Source organism: Onychostoma macrolepis, chromosome 20, assembly GCF_012432095.1.
Source record: "Onychostoma macrolepis isolate SWU-2019 chromosome 20, ASM1243209v1, whole genome shotgun sequence".
Lineage (NCBI taxonomy): Eukaryota > Metazoa > Chordata > Actinopteri > Cypriniformes > Cyprinidae > Onychostoma > Onychostoma macrolepis.
This window is the reverse complement of record NC_081174.1, coordinates 24292624-24305258: the sequence shown is the minus strand read 5'-3', so window position 1 is coordinate 24305258 and position 12635 is coordinate 24292624. Positions and strand designations below refer to the sequence as shown.

General features: G+C 35.2%; 1 protein-coding gene across 3 annotated transcripts in view; it reads right to left on the bottom strand.

The window, feature by feature from the left end:
- The window catches only part of msraa (methionine sulfoxide reductase Aa), a 74803-nt gene that overhangs the window by 23006 nt on the left and 39162 nt on the right, over positions 1-12635 (bottom strand). For all 3 annotated transcript variants that reach the window (XM_058755689.1, XM_058755691.1, XM_058755690.1), the window contains exons 2-3: positions 10075-10143; positions 6251-6370 (exon numbers count right to left, since the gene is read on the bottom strand). In XM_058755689.1, the coding sequence (XP_058611672.1) occupies positions 6251-6370; positions 10075-10143 (189 nt within the window). The remainder of the gene's footprint in view (positions 1-6250; positions 6371-10074; positions 10144-12635) is intronic.

Below are 12635 nucleotides of genomic sequence, written 5' to 3'. Positions count from 1 at the left end.
GCAAAACTGCAGATTTTTTGGGGGTCTTGTCCTACAGAAGCCATTGAAGTTTTATTTGAGTATTAAGACAATTGCTTTCAACTGCAATAAGGCCTGTTGAAGAACTTAAAAACACAATGGAGGAATTCACTGCACCAGCTGATAGTTTATTTCCACTCACTGTCTCCATTGTTTTAGAGCCCAATTCACTAAAAATAATGCTAGAAAGGAAATGGCACAAAAACACAAAATTGCGAATTGCATGGCACGGTCTTGAAGACTGATTCTGAATGTTGTGTTTGCACTTAAGAAAAATGACATTGTGCAGTGCTATTTTAGAACATTTATCACCTTGTTTGTGTCAGTAAATAAAAAATTATATCAATAATCTAAAAGAAACTGATATTTTTATTCAGAAAGAACACATTAAATTGATCAAAAGTGACAGTAATAACTTTTTAATTGTTATCAAAAATTGTACTTCAAACAAATGCTGTTCTATTCAACTTTCCATTCACCAAAGAATCCTGAAAAAAATGTTTCATGGTTTCCATTAAAAATATTAAGCAGCACAAGTGTTTTCAACATTTATAATAATAAGAAAATGTTTACTCACTTTTGTAAAAATTACTCAAATTAAATGAATCTGGGGTTTTTTAACATTAATTTGAATCCAGAAAACTGGATTCATAGTATTGTCTAGTTTTTTATAACTATTTATTGTCTATATTTGGACTGTGAGCAGCATGTTGCAAATAAATCTCAGAACATGAACCAGCTGTGACTAGAACCCCAAAACTGAAAAACTGAGGTCCTAATTCCATATCTCCCATCATTAATTTATTACCAAAGAAGTCTGCTTAATAATCTCAGCTTCAGTCTTATGGGGGGCCGTCCTCTACGTTATCTCCAGTAAATCTATATTGCTTTGATATTAAAAAAGTAATAAAGGACTAACCTGTGGGGTTATTTTCATTACCAGGCAAGACGGCAGAGGGGTAGTAACATTATCAGAGCTCAGATATGGAAAACCAAAGCTGTGCCATTGCCCATACACCCAAGGCTGTCGCTTCAATTCACGCCTATACACTCAGCATTGTAAAAATGCATTTAGTAGCCCGCTTGTCACAATGTTCCCAGGAGTCCGTCACAGACGACAGCTCTGCATACACCCAAAATTAAACATAGGCCCAAGTTGAAAGGTATTAAAACACTTTCGTTGTCTGTGAACTACATAAACTTAAAGAAAATTAGTGCCATGAATTAGCTTACACACACAACAAAAAACAAAAAAATAACCTAACTTTAGTCCAAATAACTAAAATTAAAAAAAAAAAATAATAATAATAATATATATATATATATATATATATATATATATATATATATATATATATATATATAAACATTTTCATTACTTAAAATAAAATAAACATTAACTGAAATTAAATGAGTCTTCCTATTTATTTATCACTGTAGTTTGACTTGATGCACTAAAATAACTAAAATTAAAACTGAAATAAAAATGACAAAAAAACCCTCCATGAACATATTTAAAAACATAACCAATAAAACGACAGAAACACAACAAATTTACTAACATTTTAACTAAAATTAAAATGGAAAATATATCTTTGAATTACATAGGTCAAAGTCAAATGCTCATTGTCACAATTTGAATTAAATCATGCAATTCAGTATAAAATGACAATTTTTTTATATACTCACCAAAATTGCATTTTTACAGTACTTGGATTTAGCACTTGGATATTGGCTATTCTGTGCCCATCTATCTTTAATAATTTTTTTAGAAAGCAGATTTAGAACCACACATGTGCAGTTTAAAATGCCTGCCACAGCAAAAGAAAGCAAAAATGTATATTTTCTGCACTCGTTGTAACCTTTTGTCAGTATTTTATGCAAATGTACGTACATGCAGCGATAAGACAATGGCGTTCTAATGGAGGCATAAGAGCCGACAGCATTATCCTCGAACTGCGTTGTGCATGTTGGCTTATAGAAGAGTAATGAACCCACTGAACCTGTTCCTACACTTCCCACTCCTCTCTTTACATTCATCCAATCCTCCCTCCCTCTCGATTTCTCTTCCTCTCCCTCTGCTCGGATTTCTTCCCTTCTTCATTTCCTCTTTGAAGCATCTCGCCTCTTTTTCTTCCCATCTCCCAGCTCAAATCCTTTTTCTCAACCCCCCATTTTTTTGGTGTAATCCCCTCACCCACCCCCTCGCCAGGCTGTGCCGTTCTAGACGAGCTGAAGGTCGACCACAGGCGGCCATATTTGCTGCAGCTTGAGACCAGCGTACTATCCAAGCGAAGGTACAGATGTGATGCAAGTAGGTGTCAAGGGAAGTGCCTTTTACAGACCATCAATACAAGTGGGAGCAGTGAAAACTACAATCCACTGAAATTCAGAGATAATGGTTATACGAGACACTGAAAAGGCACAAGCATGCCATCCTTTCATGTTCTCTCTTTGTGCAGCTCTAATTCTGCATCGCAAAATGGGTGAAAAGACATACTATAGGCTGCTTCAGTTTTAAGGTGCCTTCTATGAAACGGATCCATTTTCTAGTTTACAAGGTGAATTTTCAAGTGTTTTTGTAAGATTTTAAATTTTGTGCACTGTGCTAACTCAAGCTAAATTAATATATTTGAATATATATTAGGATATAATTATGCCTTCAAATGGGACTTTTAGATACATGAAATAGGTATTATGTATACACAGACACACATCACTGTTCAAAAGGGGTCAGTAAGATTTTTAAGTTAAGTATTTTTAAAATGCATTAAAATATATTATAAAATATTTATTTTAAAATATATGTATTTGAAATAAATGCTGTTCTTATGAACTTTATATTCATCAAAGAATCCTGAAACAAATTAAAATATTAAGTATATTATAATAATTTCTAAAATATCATGTGACACTGAAAACTAAAATACATTTTAAAATGTGGTAAAATAGAGAATGGTTATTTATAGTTTTTACTGTATTTCAGCTGTATTTACTTTTTTTTTTTTTTTTTTGAAATACAATAAAAGCATCCTCCCTTCAAAAACACACACAAAAAAATCTTACTAAATACTAAATAGGAATATATGCATGTATACACAGACCTATATATAATGCATACACACAGAGATAAAGAATAATACAAATAATTTATTTTTCCAATAAAAATGTGCTCACTAGCTAATGCAGCAAGGTGAAGTTGAGAAGAAAACCTCAAAATAAATAACCAGATATATTAACGCGAATGTCTATAATAACACAGTAAATGTTGAATCAACTATTCGTAGTTAATTTTTTCCCCCTTTTTTTTTTTTTTTTTTTTTTTACACACATAATAAAGTACTTCCTAATCAAAACAAGCATTTTCTGTATAGCTGCTCTGAAACAATATGTATTGTGAAAAGCACTTTACCAATAAACTTGGACGCATTTTGTAGAATGACACATTAGATGCTATTTTCGATGATTATTTGCTTTGGTGGCTTTATCTTTAGTGCATGTTTCTGCTTGGCGGACATGTCTGTACCCTTTAATCCCCTGTTGACACAAGCTCTTGTGCAGACAGGACTGAGATTAACACAGAAAGAGAGAGAGAGCGAATGAGTGCATAGACAAAGCGAGAGAGCATTTAAGGATCATAGCGTTTCCCCTCCCCCTCACATACATGAGTAAAATCCTGCGTATGATTCTATCGCTCCGTTCCCAAACCTAGTAGGCTGCCTACATTTTAAGACATCATAGGCACACCCCAAATGCACTGCAAAAATAATTATCAAAATAATCCCGTAATGCACTGTCAAAACACTAAAGATGACGAATAAAGTAAAAAGATTGGAGACAAATATAATTCATTCAACAATAAAAATTAAAGATAAAACGTTTAAAATTAATAAATGAAAAAAGCTTCTTAGACTCCTGTTCTGAGCCCTATTTGTATGATGCTCAGAGTTTCTGCCTATTTAGTGTGTTTAGTCACTTATGAGGTTTTATTTCAGTAAAGATGCTGCCTTAGAAGGTAGCTGCCTATGTAGGAGACAATGCAGCTCAGTAGGTCTTAAAACAGATCTTACTGGAAAAAAAGAAGCTATTCATTTGCACACAATTATAAATCATATCTAGGAGCACTACAGTCTTATCTTCCCATTTCTTCTAAAATCCTGTTACTTGTTTCAAAAGGATGTCAGCATCCAAACCCTGTATGAAGCACAGAGTGTTGCCAACCATTTCAGCACCAGCATTCATTTCAGCACCAACCAATGGACAGCTCCCTCTGAGTTTTCAGCACCCAGCGCCCAGTTTTCAGTATATACCAGTTCTGCTTGTAGCAAAGGACCACCTGCTGAATCATCACACCCAGCTATACAACAGCTTTGATTCTGAAAACGTACTGTTTCTAAGAAAAAGAGGGAGTTTAAATATAAATGCCCTGCAGTGAGAAGCATGTTTGCGTTTATGTCGTCCAAACTTTGGAGTAAGGAATGGTTAAGCATACTCTGTGAGAGGCCATTAAAGCAAATTCATTTGATGGGAAATCGTTGTGACTGAACTTGCACTAAAGCAGCATACAGGGAAAACTTGGGAGATCAAAGCCCAGGCCTGTCATGCTCTTCTAGGCTGAGGAAAACTCGAAAGTAAGTTTGAGCTGAGAAAAACTTCTCCTTTAGCTATACTAAGCACGTCAGGAGAAAGAATGTAGAATTATTTTACTCAATTTTGTTTTCAAAGACAATTTCTGCTTTCCCTCCTTAGAGCATAATTGCAAAGTAATCAAAAATGAATTTTGTTTATTCACATAATTTATACTTTGCTGTTTGAATACAGTAAAAACAGTAATATTGTGAAATATTATTACTATTTAAAATAACTCTTTTCTATTTAAATATATTTTAAATGTAATTTATTCCTGTGATGCAAAACTGAATTTTCAGCAGCCATTACCTCAGTCTTCAGTGTCACATGATCCTTCAGAAATCATTCTAATATGCTGATTTTCTGCTCAAGAAACATTTATTATTATCAATGTTGAAAACATGTTGAAGTTCTGCTGCTTAATATTTTTGTGGAAATCATCATTTTTTAGGATTCTTTGATGACTATTTATTTGAAATAGAAATTCTTTGTAACAAAGTCTTTTTACTGTCACCTTTGGTCAATTTAATGCATCCTTGATGAATAAAAGTATTAATTTCTAATACTTTTTAATGGCAGTGTATATGTTCTGGCCACCATTTTGGCCACCATCAAATCCTATTATATTCTAAATCCTAAATCCAGGATAAGTGGCTTGGATTTAAAAATAAATAAATAAATAATAATAATAATAGGCCAACATCTGGCATAGCTAAGGCAAATCCACCCATGTCAAAAACTCCCATCTTGATTATTTCATTTAGGTACAAGCTTCATGGTGATTTTTAGATGGGCAAACCTCAACAGTATGATCATGTGTTATTTTGTATTGGTATATTAGCCAGTTACCAGATTAGTGCTATATGAGCAAGATGTGTTATTTAGATATAAGCATATATGAATTCCATCTGGATGCCTGCAGATGTTACAAAAAGAACAAGACTGTAATTACCGAATGAATTCTCTATAGAATTCTTATTTCTTATTTCTCATTTCTTATTAGATAGATAGATAGATAGACAGACAAGCATCGTTCTTTCTGCCAATGGTTTCAAAGCATGAGAATTCAGCTCGGTATCTTCTTACGATGCTTGTAATTACTCTCTTCTGGATAGAGATCTCTGTTGCTTTTCCTGTTAAATCTCCCTTTCTTCCAGCTGAAGTGTCAATGTCCCAAGAGCCTTCTATCACCACTGGATTTACCCTGGCTTTAACTTCCCTCCTTCTTTCTAATTCCTTTTTCAGTTCTTGATATTTCTCAAGCATCCCAGTTTTCTTTCTATCCATCATAGTTTCAGACTGCCACACCAACCACCATTTCTTTGTCTGTCCTAAATCTATTATGTGGCCTTCTGGTAGTTGTACTGCACCTCTTGATTATTTGCTGCTATACATTTATATTTCAACTTGGTCAAAACCAGTACAGCTGTCATTATGTGTATTATTTATGATGCTCAAATTGTGTGCATATTCTTTATGTGGCTGGAGCTCCACAGACAAAGAACAAGAGAACTGAAAGCTTGGAAGGCGTATTCAGTTACTCATTATTTCACAACAACACATACGGTTGCAATATTTTTAAAGTTGAGGGTGGATCACATACCTGTGCACACCTCTTCATAGGTGGGGTTTGGGGTGTAACCTCCAGAGTAGCCCACTTGAGTGGAATAGACCCCATTTTGCCTCCAGAACTTCCTCTCCGCTCCCCAGAAACAGCCCATACCTGTGTTAAAAAGAGAAAAGAAATATTCTTTACATATAGCCAGAGACCATAACTGCTGATGGAAATGTGTACTTTCAATGCAAAGTGCACATACATTGCATGGAAAATCAAACCCATGACTTTTGGAGTAGCTAGCACTATGCTCTATTGTTTGGACTATTTGAACACAAAACCACAAAACAGCAATTTATTCAATTGCTGTTAATCAGACAGTAACTGGATAAGATGTCTCCTTTGGGATACATTAAAATAAAAGGCAATTTTCTGTCACTATTTACTTATCCACATATCGTTCTGTATAGATATGCTGTTTTGTTGTTGTTTTTCAATAATTGTTTTGTGGTTTTTGACCATAGAGCTTTCAAGCTCAAAAAGGACAAAAGGAACATAGACGTGGTCCACATGACTTCCCATTCCTCAAAAAAAGCTATTATATTTAGTAGGGCTGCAACTAACGATTATTTTAATAATCGATTAATATGTCAATTATTTTTTCGATTAATCGATGAATCGGATTTTTTTTTTTAAAAACAAGAAAAGCATTCATTTCCAACCCTTTAAACAAAAATCTTTAGAAAGTGCACAAACATGTTGCTCCTTGAACATCCCTGAGCTGTTATAATAATAATAAATTAAAATAAAAATGGACTAACACAAAAAACATACACATGTATACTTTACATCTGCCAAATATATACACTTTTTTTTAAAAATAAAGTGCCACCTGAGCTGCCAGAACAATAAATAATTTATAAAAAATAAAGAACAATACAAATCAGAAAATTTAACAGGATTTGTTTGAATGTCAGAACTTGTTCTCTACACTACACTGCAGACGCACACACTCGCAGACGCACACACTTTTGCAGACGCACACACTCACAAACTCTCACACTGACACACACTCTCTCTCAAGTTCACTTGAAGCTTATTCATTAAATTATTACCATCATTGTAGTAAGTGCAAGGTTCATTTATACACCACATTTGAACACAGCTTAAGATGACCAAGTGCTATAAAAGAACTTTAAAATTAAATTAAAAGTAAATTAAAGTACAACACACAAATATATTTGTCAATAATAACCTATATGGGACAAAGCACAGAATATACACTGCAAAAAATGCTTTTCTGACTTAGTAGTTTTGTCCTGTTTTCAGTCCAAATATCTAAAAAAATTTAAATCAAGATACATTTACTAGACACATGAAATAGCATAAGAAATTGTCTTATTTTCTGAAAAAACACCTCAAAATTAAGTGATTGTTTGCTTAAAACAAGCAAAATTATCTGCCAATGGGGTAAGAAAAATAATCTTAATGAGATATAATCTCAAACAGAAGTTTTAAGCATCACTTAATTTTCTCATGCCATTTTTTAGATATTTGGACTGGAAACGAGACAAAATTACTAAGTAAGAAAAGCTTTTATTGCAGTGTAGCTATACATGACAACAGATTGAAAAATGAATGGTCCAAAAAAGGCGAGTGAATAAAAACGTGTCTTTAGTCTTGCAATGTAATTGCGTTGCGAAAAAGCGGAGATCTGTCTCCAGGCTGTGCGCGGCGCGTCCATCTGAACGGAGGCGGGGTGAAGTTACGAGGTTTCGCTGAGAGCTTGATGATCCAATGGCGTTACGAAGTTTTACTGACAAGCTCTTTTTAATGCTTATCATTGGTTAACTATTTTTAAAACCCTCTGATTTAAAATAATAATAACTCAAGTTTGGATAATTTTTCACAGCACCTGACTGGGCTAGGGTATGGCAACTGCCATACGGAAACGCCGCCCCTGCTCCCGTGTCATGCCATGTCGCTTTTGCATATTTTGCAGTTAACACACTTTTTCTGTTTTAGTGTGAAATGCTCCCACACCTTGGATGACTTGGGTCGCACGGATTTCTCTGCCTCCGCCATGTATCTTTCCTCTACCTCCGCTCGTTTTTTTTAAATTTTTGCTCCGCCTGTCTATGAGGCGCCGAACTCTGCTAGCATCCGTGCGCGAGAGAGACCGAGTGTGTTCACTCCGCTCCGCGCTCAACTAAAGTTTTTTTTTTTTAATAATCAAACGTCTCCGCGTCGCGCGACACAACGAATCGATTATGAAATTCGTTGCCAACTCTTTTAGTAATCGATTTTTATCGATTTAATCGATTCGTTGTTGCAGCCCTAATATTTAGTACATGAGTCATAGTTTAGGCAGTTTAGGCTGCTTTTTGTTATTTTTTTATGCTTTGGAGCTTCACAAAAAAAAAAAAAAAAAATGGAAACATTCTAAACATGGAAGAAATAACAGGCAAATAATAACAGCATAAAGGACTGAAATTACATCCCCTGGAGTGAACTATTCTCTTACAATTACAGTCTCTAAGATTCTGCAGTGTACATTAGCATTTAAAAGTACGGATTAGTTAGATTTATTTTTAAATTATTACATTTAATGCATATTATAATGTTCTCCGAAGGATCATGCAACACTAAAGACTGGAGTAATGGCTGCAAAAATTCTGCTTTGCATCACAGAAATAAATTATATTTTATAACATTAAAATAGAAAACTTAAAAAAAATATATAATAATATTTCACAATATTACTTCTGATCAAATAAATGCAGCCTTGGTGAGCATAAGAAAAATAATTTAATCTTACCCAGCTCAAACTTTTGAATGCTAGTGTTTAAACGTTTATCTGATTTTCCTCACCGAATTCTCTTTGCTGTGTGTTTTTGTGAGTTCTGCTGGGACCGAGTCTCCTCTAGCACCTTCCCACTGGTGTTAAATCAACCCCTAAAATTCAAAGCTCCGTATTTTAGCTATGAATTTACAATCCCATAAAACTAAGGACTCCTCCATCACGCATTTACTCAAGGCCAATAAAAACATATCAACCACCATAAAACTAACACCCGCTGTAAGCATTTATTACCAAATAATACTTTCCCCTCTATAACAGTAAAAATAAATTAGAGGGCAACTAGTATATCGTTATCTACCACAACGTCCCATGGGTGAAAAGTAATTCAATTGTTTTAAAAAAAAAATACGTATACGACTGTCGGCTTGACCAGATTTTTCTGATTTACAAGCTGCTGTGGAAAAGTGAGCATAAGGCGCATAATGGAGAATCTAGAATCTGGAGCTCAATTACGGCAGTCCACTGGGACGCCCGAATGCCAAGACTATAAGATGACGCTTTCACACAGGGGACGTCAATGTTCAATAAATGAGGGTGAGCACTGTGCGTACCGTCTAGAGGGAAGAAAAGGTAAATTTTCATGGAGTCAAAGGGAAGAGTTACCTTTCATCGCTCTCAGCGGGAGGGCTGTGATTTGCAAAGCCGCATACATACGTTGAATATTATTTTATTTGTATACAAGGCCCTGTGATAAAACAGCCATTTAATTCCTGTCTGCCATGATGAATTACACAGTTTGAGGCCTAAATAAGGGGAAAAAAAGAAGCTGAACAAATGCATTTATTAAAGAGATCCTAATCAGCAGTCTGCAATTAATCGCATACCCCTCCCCTTTATTTTCCTCATCCTTTTGCAGTTTTGGTTTTGCACTTCTTCGAGGGGATGAAGGGGTGCATGAGGGGGGACTAATTACCTTCCATTGCCAGTCGTCTTAGCTGGATCTACCCCCACGCCGATGACACACACACACACACACACACACACATACATCTCGGCTCAGATCACTTACCGAATAAGACCATCTGCAATCCCTCTGGGAATGGTGGCACTGTCCTGTTACCATTCACGTCGTGCTTAGCTGCAGGACACAGGGGAAACAATGGAGAGAATGCCCTTATAAATCAACACAATGTCAACAGGATTTCATAATTTGCTCTTCTCAACACAACTCACTGTAGGGAAGAAACTCCCAGGAGGACAGTGGCTATATTCCTACGCAGCTCATTAAGTTCAACCCTTAAGTTTTGGGTTGATTCCTTTATCTTTCACTTTAAGAGCACCAGGAAGACAGGAAAAGGACATAGGGAAGGTCAAACAAGTCATTTTATCAAGGAAGGTCGAATGATAGTCTTTTATTCCAACGCATTGTGGATTTTTCAGAGGGGAGGGGAACGACACCTGGCCGGATTAATGTATGTCAATGCGACGTTTTAACATGTGACAGGGATACAGATGGGCTGAGGCATGGAAAACCGTTGCGTGGATTAAAATAAATGGAGGTCACCGAGTTCAACATCTGGGCGCAGCCATGCCGGAGCTTCGACATGCACGTACTGTATGAGTATGTTGCCATGGCAGCAGGGCATGCCAATACAGCCAGACGGATGCCAGTTCACTGCATCACTCATGGTCACAACGGGCGGTTAAACCATTTCGAGTCTGAATTATAGGAAAAGCTTTAAATGCTAAGTTAATTATGCTCCACAGGATTCGCATTCTCAAAATAAATGTTAAATAATAAATACTCAACCAATTATTAAATATTTTCCTGTTAAATAAATGAATAAATGTTCAGTCCATTATTGGATCTTTTTTCCAGTTAAACAATGTTCAGTCAATTACTGAGTTTTTTCTGTGAAATAAAAAAAACATAAGTGTTCAGCCCATTATTGACTACTTTTTCTGTTAATTAAATTAATAAAATACATACATACATACATACATTTCTTAAATGAATAAACATATTAAAACTTTTTTTGTTAAAATAATACATAAATAAATAAAAAGAATGAATGAATAGTCCAATGCTGACTTTATTTTATTTTATAGTCATATCCTCCTTTTAGAGTGACATATCTATAAAATGTATTTGCATCCAAAGTCAGTGGTGTTTCACAAGAGGCTTCCTGGAACATGGCTGTGAGAAATAATAATTAAAATAAAAATCCTAGGTGAAACAGAATGAAAATCTTCTTTTGGCACAGTAAACCTTTCCATTTTAGAATTAAAATGGCACTTGAACAATGCAGTGAAAGAGAGGCTTTCTGTGGAGGCCACAGCTCTAATCTAATCTGTGTAAGTGGACTGAAGTGAAGCATTAGAACAGACTTCATTAAATCACTTTAACATTCAGACTGTCGGTGCTGATCTGTTTCAACTGCTCAACACTCTCTTACACCGTTCACTGAGCAAAAATTCCACGTAGTCTCTTAATTCAATATCAATCAACATCAAAACAAAATACTGTGTGTGTGTGTGAGATAATTCTAAAAGAAATAGAGTTATGTTTTAAAGGGATATTTTCCCCAAACAAAAAGTCTATCATCATTTTCTCGCCCTCATGCCATTTCAAACCTATATAACTTGATTTGTGCAACACAAAAGGTTTTTTTTTTTTTTGCCTTTTCTTTTCAATACAATGACAGTGAGTGAGGACAGTGAATCTGTGACCATAAAAGAATCATAAAAGTGGTCCTACTCAGATCTATAATATACTGTATATCAGTCTATATTATATTAGAAAGTGGCTATATTATATTATAGATCAATGGGTCCATATGATTCATACACTATATGTATCAACCACAGTCTATGGTATCAACTAACAAACTCAAGAACTGAATCAGTCCAATTCATAAACAAATCATGTAAACCAGTGTTGTGAACCAGATCAACTAATTTATTGAAAAGTAGTATGATTTTTTTAAACTTAAAGGGGTCATATGATGCGATTTCAAGTTTTCCTTTTTCTTTGGAGTGTTACAAGCTGTTTGTGCATAGATAAGATCCCTGAAGTTGCAAAGATTAAAGTCTCAAAACAAAGAAATATTCTTTATAAAAGTTAAGACTCTGCCAAAACAGCTTATTCAAATACGCCCCCACATGTCTACGTCACGGTGTGGGGAGATTTGCAAAACACCGCCCAAATCTATACACAAAGAAAGGGGGCGGGACTTTTATTCTCGCTGTACATTGTTGCTGCCTCCGGCGCCATGTCCTGGAGTGTTTCGTTGTGAAAGCGAAACTACTTTGTTTGGGCTTCCAAAAGAGGACACAACAAGAAATCAGTGGTTAAACTGTATTTACAACACTGTTCCAGAACAGTTCAACCCAAATATTAGACTGTGTGCAGCGCATTTTACAGAGGACTATTTCCTGAACCTGGAAGAGTAGCCTACAATGCTGGCTTGCACAAAGGCTGTTTCTATAAAGTGGGGCAATTACAACTTTGCAAGGACAGTCTGACGCTTCTGACTCACAGCCTGTAAGTATGTTTCTGCCACTAACTATTAAAACGCAAGTTTTGAGCTGTGTATAGTGCTTGTTATTTGTCGTTTCTCCGATCACAAA